Here is a 19,573-nt window from a genome sequence, read left to right as displayed (position 1 = left end):
ACTCCTTAAAACCAAATTTTTGGCCCATTATTATATCCCTTAAGAGATTTGATAGTATCAAATTATACTTGATAATGATAATGAAATGCATTGGGATGTTTTAGTACATTAAATGTACTGTATGCTGTCACAAGCACAGAAATGTTGTAATTGTTTTAACAAAAAGAAATCCCTTTGATGTGGAGAAGAAAAATTATTGTCCAATGTCAGGCAGAAAAATAGGCAATTGAATGAAATGTTTTACCAGTCTATCCCTCCACATTCAGATACTTGCGTCTTAATGAAATCCATTTTCTTTGCGGTTGGGGTTGCTAGTTGTTTGAAACTGGATAAATAGGCAACGTGTGTTCTGGAGGAAAGGGTGTTCATTTCACAGTTGGAAATGTTGAATTGCAGAGAAATAGGTGACAACACGATGTCTTTTCACCTCTGAAAATAGCTTACAATATTTGCATTGTTAGCCATTTCCATCCTCACTCTCCTGACACTCCACCTAGTTTCACTACATTCAAACTGAAACAGAAACTGGGGTTAAACTTCAGTCAGTCGGATCCACATCGTTACAGAATCCAAAAACAATTTGAGGTTTTAATTGACTCAAATATTGACTTTGTTTATTAAATGGCAGCATAATGCAGAGAGGAAAATCAATGTGAAGGTCAGCTTGATTGGGCTGAACCCAGGAGACCTTTGTTCATGTAGGCTTCATAGAGTTGGTGACAGTTGGTCATAGCTCTACAGATATTAATGCAACAGTGTGAGAAAGTAAACTGATGTTTTTTTATAAAAACTGATTTTTACTGTCTTTCTGCCCCACCCTGCACCACCACCTCGTGCTTCATCTACACCATGCAATATTTCTCCTATTTCCATTCTAGTCATCAAGATCTTATCACTTAATAGTTTTATCATATGCTGTGTGCCAATTCTTATTTGGCAATAGTTTGCTACTGCCTTCCTCAAATTCCCCCTTCCCATAACCCCTGATTGGTAAATAGTTCAGGGTTGTGGAGTGTCTTTCACCACCTCAGGACATCTCCGAATGCTTCAAAATCAATGGAGTCCATGGGAAGCGTAAGCACCATCATAATAATATAGAAAATACAGGAGTTAATTTGCATAAAGCAAGCTTCTATCAACAGCAATTTGATGATCTGATTTTTATGAAGCTGATTGAGAGATAAATACTGATAAATGCTGATAACGCTTCTACTCTTCTTTAATGCAATTGGAGATCCAAAAGGCAAACAGGGCCTCAGTTTTACAGCCTATCTGAAAGAATTTACAGGATTTCACCAAGCAGAGAAATGTATAGCCCATCAGTCTGGGACCTGTTTGTGACTATGTGCTAAAGTTAAAGATAATATCTAATTTACAAAGTAATCCAGTTTACCTTCAGCACTTTAGTTTTCAAATGATGGATATTATTGTGTAACAACATATGAATTAGCCTGTTTATAAATGACAAACTATCAAAAGTTCATAACCAGCAGAGTCCAAGAATGAGGCACATTGTGAAATAACTGTGACTCACACTCATAAGTGAACATGACTTGTCAAAAGTAATCCCACGTATTCATTACCACAATAATTTGCATTTCTATAATTACTTTAATGCATAAAACGGGTATGTACTTAGACCATATTTGACACTGAAGCACCTCAAGAGATAGGACAGGTGACCGAGGGTTTGGTGAAGCAGGCAGGTTTTACAATCTACTTTCAAAGTGGAAAGAGAACTGAAGTGGCTCAGGGACAGATTTCTAGAGTGTAAGACTTTTTCACTTAAGGTAGTGACAAGAATGGTGAAGTTAAGTAGGGATATCCAAACAGTAAAATTTGGAAGAACTCTGGAATCTCGAGGGTTGGGGAAGTTTACATCATTGGGAGCAGAGAAGGATTTGAAAATTTGGATCAAAATGTTAAAACTGAGACACTGACTGATTTAGAGTTCTCCCTTGACTGCATGGGTTTCCTCCAGGTGTTTCAGTTCCCTCCCATATCCCAAAGTTGTGCAGGTTGGCAGATTAATTGGCTATACATTAATCTACCAACCTACACAAATTGTGTGGTAGAATCTAGGGGTCAGTTGATGGGAATGTGGACAAAATAAAATGGTATTAGTGTAGAATTAGTGTAAATGGTGCTTGATTGACTGTGGTGACTTGGTGGGCCAAGCGTCCTGTTTCCGTGCTGTATCTCTCTGTCCCTAATATGGGTTTAGGGTAGGCCTGAAGGATAAAGGTTACTCAGTACAAATTGCTATACGCAGTTGCATTAAGGTGTAGCCCAGTACTCATCATGCTCACTTCAGTGTAGCTGGTGCACCAGGCAATATCTGCAAATGCAATCTTGAAACATTTCAATCTTGAAACCATTGGTCTTTAGCCTGGTATTATTATATCTACAATTAGTGATTTGCTCACGTCAGTTCCAGGCTGATGAGCTTAGAAAGCAATGAATCTTGTGGTGGGGCAGTGGGTGGCTGGCTCATAGGTAATATGTGGAGCTGATGTCTCAGCTATCTATTTGTCTGTTGTTTAGGGGCATTGTCATTAGGCTGGCTTGAGAATGTGAGGGTGTAGTATGAGATTGGAGCCTTAACCAGGCAAACATGCGGGTTTAACAAACAATCTGCTGGAGGAACTCAATGGGTCAAGCAGCATCTGTGGGAGGAAAGGAATTGTCGACAATTCGAGTTCCTGTAGCAGATTGTTTGTTGCTCCAGATTCCAGCATCTGCAATCTCTTGTGTCTCCAAGTGTGCTGGTTTTTTGTATAGAAAAAGTGAGACAGTTTGGGTGACAGGAGGAGTGGTAACCAGACATTAAAACAGATTGGAGAAATAAATGGCAAAAAATCAGGCAGCAATCTAATGATTGGGAATGTGTTGCCTGAAAGGGTGATTGATGTGACCCAGTTACTCTGCTGAGGAATCTGCACCCTTCACAATGTGGGATAAAATTAGCCCAGTTTTATTTGTGAGGCTGAGCTTTGCAATATTGGGTGTGTAGTGCAGCTATCAGAAGGGTGCTAAGTGCTGAGATCACGATGGCAATGAATTCTACACATGACTGGTTGATGCCACATGGTCACTGGTCATGGAGCCACCAGACAATCTGTGGGAGGTGCAAATGGTTTGGGTGGAAGGGGAAGAGGAGCGAAAAGCTGACGAGGCAGTCCTTTGCCACAGCATTCAAGGGATGGTGCAATGACAGTGCAGGAGAGGGCAATGAAAGAGCCCAAATCAAAAAGTTTCAGTTTAAACCCATGTGTGAGATGTGAAGGGCAAACATGGGCTTTAGATGACTTTCCATCAATGATGATAATGGTAAACAGGATGGTATACTTGTTAAAGTAACAAACAGGAAAAAGAACTTGCATCCAAAGACTGTGAAAGTTGCTATGGAAATGCTTCACAATGGTATACAACCAATCAAGAGCCTTTTGAAGTGTAGTCAATGTTGTAAGGTTTGCCACTTTACTAAAATCATGCCTCGAACCCATGTATATTAAATAAAAACTGTATTGTGTTCCTGTCAGTGGAGTGGATGGGGGAATTAAAAGTCAATAACGCAGTAAATATGATTTCTTTCTCACCTTCCATGTTTCTGTAGTAAAACAATCCTGATACTTTCTTAGCCACCAAATTCGTTGGCTTCAGACACTTAATTCCATGCAGTGTCATTATATGATTCAGCACAATTCAGAATGACTGTGATCTCTCCACAGTTAGTCAGCCCCTTGCACCAAGACCCCGCCCACCTAAGTTTCTTCAGAAATGATTTGGCCATTGAAAGAGGAAGCTCTGGTTCAGTGTGTCTTGCCTCCTATCAGGAGACTCATCTTTGGTCACAGATCAAAGCATGGTTAATTTTTTTAGTATAAGCACTTTTACTCCAGTAGTTTTGCTAAACTCTGGGTTCAATGACTGGAACTTGTTATGTGCCTAATCAGCAACAAACCCACCAACATCTCAACTGTTCAATCCCATCCTGTCTGAAAGAGCTGGGCTTAATTCAAGTCTTCCTGGCTTGCCTCTCAATCACCTCTGGAGTTTGGCTCAATAATCTAGCCCCATCCATGTATTTCTCAGTTGGCCTGGATGACAACCTAGTGTGAAGTGGCTTTTAAATATTCTGATGAACAAGGGTGACAAAATATATTACAGTCAGTAGAAATTTTATACATCAACTTCCATATGTGGGGAAATGCTTTAATGATTCAACATGAGTGATTTTTATCTTATTTCCGTTTTGTTTCTGTAATCATGCTATTGATGTTAGTGTCTTCTCGGCCTGTGTCAATCCTCTCAATCACTGGGAAACACAAATGAAAGTTGTCCAACAGTGCAAGAAGCCAGCAAGGTTAAAAACAGCCTCAAGTTCTTCAAATTTGATTTACCGCACAATCCAAAAATCTAAGGACCTCTTTTTTTTTCATTACACCTTCTTCCCCTGGAGTGGCAACACATTTCATGGTCTGATATCTCTTTTTCAAGTGAATACACTGTTTTATTGTTGGAAACACAGCAGACATCTTTGTGCATAGTAGGACCCCACAATAGCAATGAGGTAACATAAATCTGTTCTTGGTGTTTTTTGTTCAGAGATAAGTTTTGTCTGGACATGAGGATGAATTTCCTGCAGTTCCTCACAATACAGTCAAAAAATCTATTATATCCACTTAAGCCTCAGTATGATGGCTCATTTTGTACACTGTTGTGAAGTGTTGGCTAGATTGGTATGGCAAAGAAAGCCATGATTTTCTATGTTAGCCATTAGCCCACAACTAGAGCACAATTTCGCTAAATTATTACATCTTTAATACCTCTTCTCCTCAACACATTGCCTCAATCTTGCTGGTATCTTATACTGTGTGTCGTGGCTCATCATTCCACCTCGCTCCATTACTCAGCGATGTTTTTCTTCATCCTTCCCCTGATTAACTATCCGGTTTGTCTTTCTAGAACAAAATCTCAAGGGATACAAGGATCTGGTGCCTGCATACACTGGGCAGCTACCTCAGAGCCAAGAAGACATTCAAGAAGGCCAAAAACCAAATGCTAACAACACAAAGAATGAGGAAGAGAAAGTGGATGTGGAGGTGATCGAAAGAGATACCCCGCCCATCACTCCAGACAACCAAATAATGGACTTCAGTAAAAAGCTTTACCCAGATGATGTGAACAGATCTGTGTCAGACAAAAATGGTTCAAAGATCAATGATGTTAAGGATGATGAAAGACCACTGGACAGAAACAGTTCAAACCAAAGATCCAAAAGTTCTGTAATTCAACAAACCCCTCGCATTCTGTCTCCCAGCTTGACTACCTCACCTCCCAATAAACTCCCTCTACCAATGAATGGACATCATAGCCACGCCGAGGGCTTGGTCTCCTACCCAATGTATTCACCTTCAGGCCACCTCCAGCATCAATACATGTATCCATACAGCACTCTGTCTCCTCACTATGCTAGATTTGTATTACCCAACTATTCACCTGGATTCAATGGCCTTCACCCACTCAGCAGTCCAGCCACTTTGAACAACATGAACAACCTCAGCCTGTTTGGCAGAATGCCCCCAGTTTGTGGTGGTTTTGCATCAGGAGACTGCCTCTCTTATCCCATGATGAATCGGACTGTGTTGCCTGTCATGTTGCCTACAGAAGAAGGCCAAAAGTGTCACATTCCAGAGCAGCCAAGAGGGGTTCTTATCCCCGCTCCCACCAGCGCCTTCTCACCCATGGCTCCAGGAGTGGGCCTGAAGGAAATGCCTCTCACCCAGCCACCAACTTCAGGTACCTCAATAAACTCTGAACTGTCAATGCAGCTGAAAGCTACCTCATGGGTCCCAGGGAGTGAAGAGGCAATGAATCTGAGCAAACCAAAGACCTCTCCCGCAGACTTCCCTGGTTATAAGTCACTTCCCTATCCACTAAAGAAACAAAATGGGAAGATCAAGTACGAGTGCAACGTGTGTTCTAAGACCTTCGGTCAACTATCTAACCTAAAAGTACGTATTGTTTACAGTTTTTCTACAAGTAAAGCTTGCATTAACATGCACAGGCTTGCACTCAAGCCCAGAGTACTCTTTGCATTAAAGCTCCCATGTATTTCCTCACTGCTAACATGGGTAGGATATGCAGAAGCACATAACTCCTTCTGTGATCGGTGTTGTTTCCCCTTTCCCTCTTTTAAGAAAGGAATTATTTGTGGAAAATGCACTTAAATGCCCTCAAAAACTGTGGGGATTTCCTGGTGATATTTAAGAACGATAGATTGCTTCTCCATTGAAATGTACAAAGTTCTTATGGGGCTTGACAGGGTAGATGGGGGTTGACGATTCCCCTGGCTGGGTCCCAGGGGCCACTTTTAAGATAAGGGATTGGCCAGCCAGGTGAAATGAGGAGAGATTTCTTCACCCAGAATACTGAATTTTTGGAATTCTCTACCCAATGGGGTTGTGGCATCTCAATCACTGAGCATATTCAAGAAGGCAATCGATTGATTGGTTTTAGATATTGGGGAATCAAGGAAAAAGGGATTAGTGCAGAAAGCAACCCTGAGGTAAAAGATTGCCGTGAATGTGTGGGCATGAGGGGTAGAATAGCACACTCCTGCTTCTTTTGTTCATGTTCCCCCACAAAATGAAATTGTTGTGAACAGAATGCTGGTACCTCTTATAATATAAAAAAAATAGATATAATAGCAACCTGAGGAAAAAAAAACAGAAAGTGTTGGAAATACTCAGAAGGTCAAGCAACATCTGTGGAAAGAGAAGCTAAATTAATGGTTCAGATCACTGATGCATCATTGTAATAGGCAATAGTTATGGATAAAATACATTTTAAGATGCAGAGGTAGAGTGGAGAAAAGGAGTGAACATAATGGATTGGTCTGTGACAGTGTGAAACTAGATGAGATTAGATGACAAAAGGATTGATAGTACAAGATGAAAGCACGTGTAAAGGGATTAGAATCTCTTTCTTTGCTTAATATTGGAGTAATGCAGAGTTTAGGGTAATCTAAAGCACTGAGGTAAAATTGATGTCGAATTATCTGGTGTGCCTCGATAAAATTATTGGTGAAGCTGGTCCATAATCAACCCAACATAGTCCTTATAACCAAATCAAAGGCCTCATCATTATTGGACGGAATTTGGTGTTAGTAGGTTTGTTCATCCTTTGACTTAAAGATCAAACAGTTCCAAGTAAATAAAAGTTAGTTTTCAAAAACCTGCTATCTGTAAAAGTGGCCATAAAACTTTTGTGTTTTCTAAACATGATGCCTGTATCATGAGGGAAGCAAGTCTGCTCTCCTTCCCCAATTTGGGCTGAAGTGGGATTCCACTGCCACAGCATTGTGGTTGATTCTGAACTATCCCCTGAACTGGCCAACCAGGCATCAAACCATTACAAAGATTAATGGTAGAAGAAGGCAGCCCATCACCATTTTCTAGTGGAAAAGGGCATTAAATACTGGCCTTCCCAACGGTGCCCACCTGACACAAAATGAATTATTAAAAGTTTGCCTTGCTTGTATATTTTCTTTTCAATCTTTTTACTGAATTTCAAATTAATTTCAAATTAATATACATAAGATTAGTGATTATACATATGGTGCGAAGAGATCAGGATATCAATAATAACAGTTAATATATACACTCACAGGGAATAAAATATATAATCTGAACCTCCCAATCTCTTACTAAGTGAGCATGATACAAAAAAAATTTGAAAAGAAATTTAATTATATGAAAAGAGAACCCCCAAATTTAAAAAAATTAATAATAAACAAAAGCAAAGCAAAAACTTCAAAAAAAACTGGACTGATATTTCTTCGGTTAAAAAAAACATTATTATGTCATTAGCTCTGCTCCTCTATATTCAAAGGTTATTGATTGTATCTTTTATTGATGAAGAAAAAACATGAAATGCAGCAATGCTTTCTGATGCAATGTGCCTGGAGCAATCTGGTCTGGAAGAGACTTGTCTTAACTTGTCAAACTGACCTAAAATTTAAAAGTTCTTGCTCCTGAGTCATCAAGTAAATTGTTTCACTGATGAGCAAAATAAGTAACAGATACTGAGAACAACTTAACTATTGGAGTGTTCCTTTTGATGTGGAGGTGGAGAATGTGCCTTCACTGGTTCAATGGGTGGCACACTCACCTCGGAGCCACAAAGTCTTGGGTTCGAGCTCCATTCCAAACAATTGATTGTATATTCCAGCCTGACACTCCAGTACGTCACTGAGGGAGTGTCGCACACTTCTCTGGACACTTACCTGAGACCCCATCTGCCGATTCTGGTGGATGTAAAAGATCTCACAAAGCTACTTTAAGGAAGAGCAAGGTGTTGTTCAGGGTGTCCTGGTCAATGTCCTCAACCATAATCTCTAAATTAAGATAAACTGGTCATTACAATGTTGCTGATTTTGAAAACTTGCTGTGTACAAATTAGCTGCTGTATTTCCTACTTCGTAATTGGGACTACACTTTACAAACGATTAATTGGCTACAGATCTCCAGAATTTGTGAGAAGTGCTTTTATCATGCATTTCTTTCTTTCCTTTATGTGGCATATGCCACGTACCTTTTTGGTAATGAGTTGCTAGTTTACAAGCCTCAGCCTATGACGTAAAGGAAATCTTAAAAGAATGAGTCACCCCTCATTAAAGACAGTTAATATCTGGTGTAACTATTACCAGTGAAATTTTGATGGAACATAGGACCCTGCCTCCAGCAGCCTATGATGTAACTCCATTCCTTTCCTTGCAGGTGCATTTGAGGGTCCACAGTGGAGAGAGACCTTTTTCCTGCCACACTTGCAGTAAGACGTTCACACAACTGGCCCATCTCCAGAAGCATTACCTTGTACATACTGGGGAAAAGCCTCACCAGTGTCAGGTAAGAAGGCTCATGCAGGGCAAATTGGGAAATAGACTGAAGTGATTAAAAGAGAGTCAGCCTTAGTTCCTGGCCTTAATTGCAAAAGGCATCACGTGCAGTGGTGACACACTCCATAGTTGAATGCCATCACTGCTGTCTCGGGTGAGGTAGTATGGAGTGGAAATTTGTCCTTTTGTTTTTGGAAGGCTGCCTTTAAATGATCCTAACAAAATTATCAGCAGCCTAACTGGCCAGACTTAGTGGGTCCAGGCTGGCCCCAGTGCTGACAGTACCTGGGAACTTTTCCAATGAACCGATCCTGAGATTTTCCAGGCATAGGCTCTAACTGGCCAAGGCCAATATCACAGGGTCATGCTCAATTGGAGCCTAAGGTTGGGTGCACAGACACACAGCTCACCTGGGCTTCACGTGGATGCTGTCAGGGACCCAGAATTTTTTATGAATTACTGACTACTCTGCATCAAACCCAAAGAGTTCCCTGGTGTACTGCTAAGTTGTTAACATAACATGCTTTTTGTTTGCAAAACTGTATTGGTTGCTACCTCTCACTGCGGAGACCCTCAGTGGGCTGGTTTACTTGAATGAGGCTTCAGATCATAGTTGGTGTCTGGGGACCCACGGTTCAGGAGAAGCAGATGGGATGGGGTTGGAGGTGGTTGTGGGGAAAGGAAAAGAAAGAAAAGAATATTGATGAAATGCAGGACATCAGAGATAACATCCAAACAGAAAGCAGAATAGGAAGTGCCTAACATTGACATCAGCCCCAAGTTTAATCCACATACTCAGTGGGATGGGAATAAAACTCAATTTAACACAGCAGAGCTTTGTTCCTTATTAGTCCCTGACTTATTTTTCATTCTTTCCTTGGGCAGGTGTGTCACAAACGTTTCAGTAGCACCAGTAACCTGAAGACCCACCTTCGCCTGCACTCTGGAGAGAGGCCATATCACTGTAAGCAATGCTCAGCTAAATTCACCCAGTTCGTCCACCTCAAGCTGCACAGGCGCTTGCACAGCAAGGAGCGGCCACACAAGTGTCACCTCTGTTCCAAGAGCTACATCCACCAATGCAGCCTGAAAATCCACCTAAATGGCAACTGCTGCATGGCGCCAGAGACCAGCTGGTCCAAGGAGGATCTCCTCAAGATTGATGAAGAAATCAATAGGTTCGACATTAGTGAAAATGCAGAAAGATTTGACAACGCTGCCACAGTAGCAGAGATGGAGGTGGTAACCGAGCGGCTTATAGTCCACGGCCTAGACAAGGACCACAAAGAGGACCAATTCAGAGCAGCATGTTACAAGAACAATGGAGGCGATCATCCACCCTCTGACCTCAATGAAAGGGCCAAGACTTCTAATCTAATGCAGTTTCCCCATGGTCCAGCAACTCTGCTCCCCATCAGGGTCAAGCAAGAAGCCAGTCTATAATTGTGTAACAATCATTATCATGTGTTGGGACTAATTCAATGAACTCATCACCAAATACGGTACATTATGAGAGGAAGGTGTTTGGACAAACTAGAAGGAAAATTTATAATGTTGAACAAATTGAACCTAGAAAAGAAAACAAATGTGGACTCAGACTATTTCCAAACTCTTTCCTGTGCGTTTTGTTTGTTCTTCCCAGAGGGAGTGGTCTCTGTTATGTGATCTGACAAATTGTTAATTGATTCTTGCATTCCTTATGAGTTCGTATTCAGTCAGACCAAAAAAGAAGTCCCCTAACACATGGCCATTCCTGGGTATGGGTGATGTACAGACCCAGCCGTTGCCGTGATAACCAGTTGTGCTTTCCGTGCTTTCTCAGGGTGTGTTAGATATATTTATGCAACAGAAAATGGTATATATTTTTTATCAGTTAAGAGACATTCGGATATGAGTTTATTCTTCTAAGGCCTATATCTTATTTATTAAGAAACAGAACATTCTCTTTTTTTAAATAAAGTTCACAATGACAAAAATATGGGGATTGACTGATATCTACAGTATGACCGATGAGAAAATAATTTAACTATTTAAAATGTCTTCCTGCAAATGGACACAGTAATGACAAGTTGTTCTTAATCCTTGACATCCATGTTGGTGACTTTGAAGTAATCAGATTCTGCATTTTGTTTGTGTAAGATTATGTAGAGACAATCAGGTGTGACACGTTGTTAGGGCTGGCAAGATCAAATCTTATATAAAGGTGGACAATTGAATCCAACCAGAAACTTGCACACATACAATCCCAAAAGCTGAACCCCTGAAGTTTGTCTGGGAAGGTGACCTTTGCTGTCTTTTGGGAGTTAGGAATGTGGAAGATGGCACCTCCTCAATGGATCTCTGGGACAGAGAGCTCAGGGTTTACTATATATGTTCTGAATGTGGTGGGATGGAATGGAAGATAGGGGTTTTTAAGGTAGAGGTAAGGCAGCACTCCTTCACCCTCCAGTCCTTGTGAACTGGCTCTTCTTTGTCTGTATTTTCCTGAAATACTTCCCAGCAATTTTCTTCCACTCTTTTGTTCAGATGTAAATAGCAGTTCAGGGATCAAGAGTAAAATAAAGACATACCTCTCTCAACTTTAAAGCTTTCTGCCCTATTGGTGGTCCACAATGCTGCCCCTCCCTAATATAATAGCCACACTCCTTCAGTTGGCTGGAATTGATGTAAAGGTTCCTCTCGCCGTACATCTTCCATTCAGAGCAACTAAATAAACCTGACCTTGGCTCATAGATGTACAATACTGGTGTTAACATTGGTTAGTGCAGGATCAGCCTGCATGCTTATGGAGAGTGCACTGGAACAAGCACCAGTAGTGGAGCTGACTGCCTCTGAAGTGGGTTACTATAAGACTGAGGGCTGAGGAAGCATCTCTTCCAATGGCAAAATCCTCCAGTGGCACAACCTGCTGTTGCCATCTAACAGCTAAGCAAGGACTTGCACAAATCTGAAATACTTTATTACTGGCTGAATGATGTCACATTGAAGTTGATTCAGAAGCAAAAAAAGGAATGAACAGAACATACGTGCAGTTGTATCGCTTGGAGATTGCCAAACTGGAGTAGGGTGGGATGGAAGTGGTGGGTGTATGTATGCAGAAGGATCAATTAGACGAGTCATAAAAATACCAAAAAGACACCCTTGAGGGTTAGACTTGGCAAGGATGTGATTTAAGCAAGTCTTAGAGCGTTCAAATAGAAAGTATGTATTTGAGTGAGTTGTCATTTATTATGAATAGATAACTAGTAAAAGGCTGCTCAGGGTAAAATTCTTTCTGAAAATAAAAACAGAAAAAAATGGCTTGGTATTAGTGAATGAATAACCAGTGAAACGTAGAAACTTTCTAACAACATGAGATAGTCATACACTGGGAATAGAAAGGCTGGAAAGATTCCATTTGTCAGTTTAATCTGTTGCTTTGTGAACATGATTTATCTTTCATCATTTACACTGAATTTGGATTTGAATATCTTTGGTGTTGTCTAAAAAGCCCAGTTAACTGCAGCAGTGGAAACCACAAGCATTGCCAACTTGCACCACATTGGTCCAATTAAACTGAATGGCCATTTATGACTGAATTTGCCTTTTGTTTCTAAAGGCAAGAAGAAATATGCACTCTGGCTTTTCTTGTATGACACTCTAAGATGTCCATTGCTTCCACTGTTACCATGGACTTCATGGTTATTAAAATATTTCTCCAATTTCCCTTATTTCAGAGGTATCCATGGCTACTGTGGTTTCTGTAGCTCCTGCCCAAAGCTACACTGAATTCCATGGTTTTAATTAAAGACCCTTGTATTTAGTGTTTCTATGCTAAAAATGAAAGCCCTGCTTCCATGCAAAGCAAAAAGCTGGTAGTTTCCCTTAACTGGGCTCTCTTGAATTACTTTTGCTTTTGCTGTATTTCTTCATTAGAGGTGCAGTGACTTCATTTAAATATTTCCTGTTGTTCCTCAACTTTTAGCCAGCATTCCAAAACACCATGAAATGTGCTTCCACACAAGTTAAAGTTGAGCTGAACATGTAGACACATTGATTCACTGGACCCATTTCAGAGTTCCATATTAACTGCTGCATCAAGATCAAGATCAAGATTAAGATCGAGTCTTGAATGATCTCAGTCCAAGGGCTTTGAAGAAAATTATACAAATTCTCAGGATGGGGTAATTTGTACAAAGGGGAAGAGAAGCTGAAAAACCCCTATATGTGAAGTGAGGCTCACTTGATTTCACCATTGACACACCAAGCATGCACAAATAGTTTTGCTCTCATTCACAGGAATACATGCATGATCTTGTACTTTTTGCTCACACTCTTCCATGTGCACTGGTACTCACTCTCTCAAATATGCTTTCTCACAACTGCCCTCAGACTCATTTATACTCAGGACTTGCACTCACTAGGAGACAACTCTAGCCTTTTTTGTCATGCTCACACACGGCCTCTCACACTGGCACACGCACGCACGCACGCACGCACGCACACACACACACACACAAGAACAAACACGTACTTGGACAAATGCAGGTAGACAATAACAAATATCAACAATTGTCCAATTGTCAGCCTTTTCTTTAGGGTCTAGAAGGACGCTATCGGTGAATGTTAAAAGGTACAGTCACAAGTATCTAGAGACTGAAAACCATTCACAAATCGAAACAGAGTGATTTTTTTTCTTGCCCTTCTGTTTGGTCAATCCAGCAGCTGATATGACTCTGTTTTAACAAAGATTCTTTAAAGTTGAAAAATTCCTATATGTGAAGTGAGGCTCACTTGATTTCACCATTGACAGACCAGACACATTGACCTTCTGTTTGGTCAATCCAGCAGCACAAAGGAGACCAACAAGATCCTACATATTGTGCCGAGGGATTGTGAGGACTAGAGTTTCGGACAGAATGAAATAGTTCAGCCATAGTCTGATTCCCAACCTGTCCTTTGCTTTGTAGAACATTTCTTGTGAACGTTTTCTGTCCAGGTGCAGACTCTGTTGCAAGTTAACATAATCTGTGGCAGTTTTTGGTTTGAAACCTTTTTTTACTAAATTCAATCACAATTCAAAAAGTTTTAATTCTCTGCCTTTAGGGAATGAAAGATTTCCTATTTTGCAGTAAAAACAAGAACAGCAAACTTAATAGATGCATGCTGCTTGCACCCTTGGTAATTTCTACTCTGTGATGACCCCGCTCCAAACATTTTTGCAGTTATCAAGAAACAACAGGCTAGGCACATAAACTGTTGCATTTTGTTCTGAAAGCTTTATTTTGCTAAATTCAGTCACCCTGTCTTTAAATTCATGGTCTGACTCACTTGATTAGAATGAGTGACAAAAAATATCCACGGTAGCCAGAGAAGAAACATGAGTAACATTTTCACTTTAGAATACAGGAACTCAGAGATTATTTCCCCATTGAAAGAAATAATTGACACCAAAGTCACATACAAGATTGATTGTCTGTCAATTTTATATATGCATTAAAAAAAGGAAACAATGGCTATTGAAATGAAGTAGTTTGCACTGAGTCACTGCACCTCTGTCTCTTCCCCTCAATGAAATCCAAATGTTGCTGTGTACATATCTGGGACTGATTGGTAGAAATCAGGCTTTACTCAGATGAAATTTTCTACGTCTTTTGACTTAACCAGCAAGTCAGAAATGTTACTTTGAGACTGATCTACATATTTGCACCAAAGTTACTGATAATTCATTTTTTTCTGGACAACTTCATATATTTTGTGTATCAGCAGAGGTGTTTTTGTACAAAAATACTTTTTACAGACTTATGTTTACATGTGGTTTATACTTTATTTATGTTTAATTTCTCTTGTGATTATATGTAGTTGTGACTTAAATTAAACTTGTTCTTTTCTATACCTCCATGAAGTGAAGTAATATTGCCTTTATCCCATCCTCTGTTAATTTTTCTTCCCTCTCTCAAAAGTACTGGTTCCTATTGGAGACCTGAATCCACATATACATCCATCAGCTTGTTAGGGTGGACTGCCTGATAAACGTCAGCCAGGATACCAGGTAGAAGTATTCAACTTTACTTCACGTAAAGGTTGACATTTCCAGTTGTGCAATACTCCTTCAATGATGCACTTGGAACATCAGCCAACATCATTAACTCAAATCTCTCAAATGGGACTTGAGCTTGTAACTTTCCTGCCCAGAGGCATGAGTACTACCAATTAAGCACAGAGATTTGTAAATTTAAGTTCACAAGGCATTAAAAGCTACAGTAAAGGTAAATAAGGGCAAGAAAAAAGCCAATGGAGTACAGTGTTTTATGGTAGAATGTAAAGATAGAGTTATATTAGAGGGTCTACACAAAGTGTTGGGAAGATTACAATGGAGGAGTGTGTGGGATTGGTCTCCACATTACAGAAACAATATAACGTGGATCCCAAACACACAGACACTCCTCCATTGTAATCTTCCCAAGGCTTTGTATTATAGATGTTACAACTCAGAATCACCATTATTCTGGCTGCTGTGAAGAAACAGAAATACAGAATGAGGTTCAAAAACATGGTACTGGTTACATTAGAAAGAGACCACAAGTGAGTTTTAGCCAGAGGGAAATTGTGAGGTGAGGTGGGATTGAGGCCTCTCCCCACAATAATAAGCACATGAAGAGCACATGCTTTATATGAAGGTGTTTAAGGTGCCCCTCCAAAAACAGTCAGATTTAAACTCCTACACACATCTCTGTTTGTAGCAGTGTTTTACATTACGAAGGATGGGGCAGTGTAGATAGAAACCAAAGGAATGATTTGCACTGCACTCATCTCCTTAGACAGAGGGAAGCAGGAAGAAGGAGGTAGCACATTGAAAATGGTGGCTCCAACTATGTTCCTGTTCCTCTCACTGCCACTCTGTTGAGGCTTCAAAAGACACATATTAAATGCAAGTCTTCCTCTTTCTCTTCCCTTTCTGAGAAATTGCATTCTTGAGCTCCCACCTTAAGCAGCCAAGTTAAGCTCCAGCATGTCAGTAGGTGAGAGGGAGAAAGTTTAAAGGAGACATGCAGGGCAAGTTATTTTACACAGATTGGTAGGCACCTTGGAACAGGCTGCCAGGGGTAGTGGTGGAACCAGATATGATATTGGCACTTAAGAGGCTTGTTAGGTAGGCACGTGAACATGCAAGGAATGGAGGGATATGGATCATGTGCAGGCAGAAGAATTTTAGTTTAATTTGGCATCCTATTTTGCACAGATACTGTGGGTCGAATGGCCTATTCCTGTGCTGTACTGTTCTATGTACCATGTTCTATGATATCATTAGATCTTTGACCAACTGAGTAGCTCAATAAATGGCTCTTAAAGGCACCACTGCAGACTGCTCAAGAATGGAAGTCCATGGAGAAATTAATATTTCTCCACTCTCTCCACCTTGATGCAAGATATTCCATGATCCATGGGAGCTTTTTCCTTATTTTCCATAAGATCTGGTATCAGTTATCAGAGAGAAATTCTCCAATGGATCTTTTTCCCCTTGTTGGTTCTGCCTAGTTTTGGCCAAACAAAGCAAAATAGATGGCAGTGGGGATGGTGAGGAGGTGCAAGATGAGGCTGGAAAGACAAATCCTTTTACTCATGAAGTTCCAGCCTTGGAATTGTGGGCAGGATTGGTGGACATGCTGGCATTTTCCTTCTTGTTAATTTCACGTGTTCTGGTCAGTTCATCCTCCTTCCACCTCAACCCCTCTCTCATGCCAAATTAACCTATTTGGACTGACTGGATTCTGGTGGGCAAAGCCGCACCCCTTAATCTGCCATCTCCTTTGTCTCTTGCACTGACTTGCTACCCTGAACGATGAGCTCTTCCAGTGTGCCAAAGGAAAGCAAATGATTCCTTGCCATGAAACAATGCAGTCTTCCCAATACTTCCAGCAAGTGAGAATGAGCTCTTATCAACCACCATCACCAATCACCCACCTCCACCTGTGTCTCCCCCTCTACCCCCAACTCTTCATTGGTACACTGTAAAACCACTACTCTGAAATCAACTTCAGCCACTCATCAGTGGGAGACGGGCTTGAGATTTTAGGCAGATGGATACAAGATAAAATGGAAGAGGTTCAGGACAAATATCCAGTGTAGCCTTCCTCACACCAAAGATTGTGAGGTTGAGGAACACCTGATTAGAGTTAGTTATTGAAGCAAAGATCAGAAAACATTTAAAAACAGGTTGGATAGCAGGTTAAAGGTATGGAAAACAAACAGTGGCAAAAAAGGCTGGAAACTCTCAGCAAGTCAGACAGCATCTATGGAAAGAGGAAAAGTGTTCTGATGAAGGGTCTCCAGCCTGAAACATTACCTCTGTTTCTCTTTCTGGAGATGCTGCCTGACCTGCTCAGTGTTTCCAGCATTTCTGTTTTTATTTCAGATTTCCCACATCTGCATTTATTTTGATTTTTAACATTATCAGGGTCTAAGCAACCTGTTTCCTGTGGTAACTTCTGTTTAATTTTATGTAAGCAATCTTTGGCTTCTAAGATTATCTATCACAAACCAGGACACTGGGTCTCTCACCCACTCTCTCTGCATCCATTCTCTGTTCCACTTTACATGCTCCCAATCTTCTTCTTATGCTTTCTGTGCTCCCAGACAATCTCCAGTCCTCTCTGATCCCACGCTCTGAGCTCCTGCACTCCATCCTAACTTCTGAGTTCCCAGTTTCTATTATGGTTCCACTTTAATGCAATGTGCACAAAATTGTGCGTGGCTGCTTTGAAAACTTTCACTCATTGCAGACCCATGTTTATGCCTCTTGAGCATTACAGAGATTCCTTGTTTCTGTTCCCTCCCATGTCCAAGAGTAATTAGGAACTGGGTGATACTGGTGACAGCAGTGCCCTGTCATGGGCCTTTAGGTCTCAGCCCATTCACCTGGGGAATTTATCCAATATTAAATTGCCATACCCAAACCAGTCATCTCTGTCAACCTGCCACATGCGATAATAAGTGTGTACACAGTACATTAACCATTTCAGTCAATCATATAATTGTGGTTCACAAAATACCATGATTCAATACATCGATTTCACTGAGACTGAATTATTGAACTAGAGTGAGTTGGATCTACTGGTAAGAGCATAACTTTCTCTGTACTCTCCTATCAAGCACTCCCTAGCCAGGGACAGCACAGATTGTATAGCCCCCACACTGTCACATCAAACATCTCCAGAGTGGGGACAGTATAGGTTAGCTACGGAGTAAAGCTCCATCCATGGTCTCATATCAAACACGGCCAGGACTGGAACAACATGGGTTAGCTGGAGAGTAAAGGTCTTTTTACGCTGTCACATTAAACACAGGTGGGACCAGGACAGCATGAGTTAAACAAAATAAGGCTCACTCTACAGTGTCACATCAAACACAGCTGGCACCGAGACAACATGGGACACAGAGTAAAGGTCCCATTACACACCTGGACTAGGACATCATGGGTAGATAGTATAAAGCTCCCTCTACACTGGGCACAAACAGCATAAAAAACACACAAGATAGGGGCCTGGTGATAAAGGACCAGATGGAAATGGGTTAGATCCAGAGCAAAACTCCCACTGCACCAAACAGACATAGATTCAAGCTCACCCTACAGTTGTGTTTACAACTGTTGTTGTTACTTCTGTTAGTTTTTCTGTTAGTATTGTTGCTGCTGTCTGTATTGTGGCTTGGGCTGTCGTTAACGTTATTGCTGTTGGTGTTGCTTCTTTTACGACTACTATTGGTATTGTGGCTTCTGTTCTGGTAATTGCTGTTTAATTTTTGAGACCCAGATAACCAGGGTGGGGCTGACAATCAGAGTCCACTTAATCTAGCTGTGCATGGGTCGGAGTTATTTATGGGCTTCCAAGTAGAAGTTGCAATGTAGTGCAAGGTAGAAATAAAGAAATTAGAGGTCCATGTAACAGGGGCAATCAATTATCACAGGGGACTTTAACCTATAGAGAGACTAGACAAATCAAACAGGTGCTAACTATGCATGGGATAAATTCAAGGACTGTATGAAAAATAGATTTCTAGATCAGTATGTTGAGGAATCAGATAAGAAATAGGTTATTTTGGATGTACTATTGTGGAATGAGAAAGAGTTAATTTTTAATCTTGTTGTTAAGGGCCACCAAGGAACGAGTGACCATAATTTAGTAAAAAGTAACATTAAGTTTGAAAGTGATGCAATTCATTCTGCTACTAGGTTTATCAATCTAAACAAAGGAAACTATGAAGGTGTGAAGAACAGGTTGACACTGGTAGGTTGGGAAACCGTATTAAAAGATATGAGAGTGGATAGATAATGGCGAACATTTAAAGACATAATACATGATTAGTTGCAAATATACATTCCTTGAAGGCACACAAACACAGCAGGATAAGGGCTCCAACTATGGATTATAGGAGAAAGTAAAGATAGTATTAAATTTAAGGCAAGTCTTATTAGACTGCCAGGAAAAGCAGTAAGCCTAAAGAAAAACATAATGATGCTGGAGGGACTCAGCAGGCCAGGCAGCATCCCATGGCAAAAAGCAGGCGCTAAACGTTTCGGGTCAGGACCCTTCTTCAGGACTGAAGAGAGGAAAGGGGGAAGCCCAATATGTAGGTGGGAAAAGCAGAGCAGTGATAGGTGGGCAAAAGAGGGGAGGCGGGGTGGGCACAAGG

The 19,573-nt window shown here is 40.8% G+C and overlaps 1 protein-coding gene across 2 annotated transcripts in view; it reads left to right on the top strand.

The window, feature by feature from the left end:
• The window catches only part of LOC127581814 (PR domain zinc finger protein 1-like), a 49,020-nt gene extending 34,333 nt beyond the window's left edge, over positions 1 to 14,687 (top strand). For both annotated transcript variants that reach the window (XM_052036557.1, XM_052036558.1), the window contains 3 exons: positions 4,969 to 6,017; positions 8,784 to 8,912; positions 9,788 to 14,687. In XM_052036557.1, coding sequence (XP_051892517.1) covers positions 4,969 to 6,017; positions 8,784 to 8,912; positions 9,788 to 10,345 — 1,736 coding nt within the window. In that variant the 3' untranslated portion in view covers positions 10,346 to 14,687. The remainder of the gene's footprint in view (positions 1 to 4,968; positions 6,018 to 8,783; positions 8,913 to 9,787) is intronic.
• The last annotated feature ends 4,886 nt before the right edge of the window (positions 14,688 to 19,573 follow it).

This window comes from Pristis pectinata, chromosome 22, assembly GCF_009764475.1.
Source record: "Pristis pectinata isolate sPriPec2 chromosome 22, sPriPec2.1.pri, whole genome shotgun sequence".
NCBI lineage: Eukaryota > Metazoa > Chordata > Chondrichthyes > Rhinopristiformes > Pristidae > Pristis > Pristis pectinata.
This window is presented reverse-complemented; position numbering and strand designations above follow the sequence as displayed.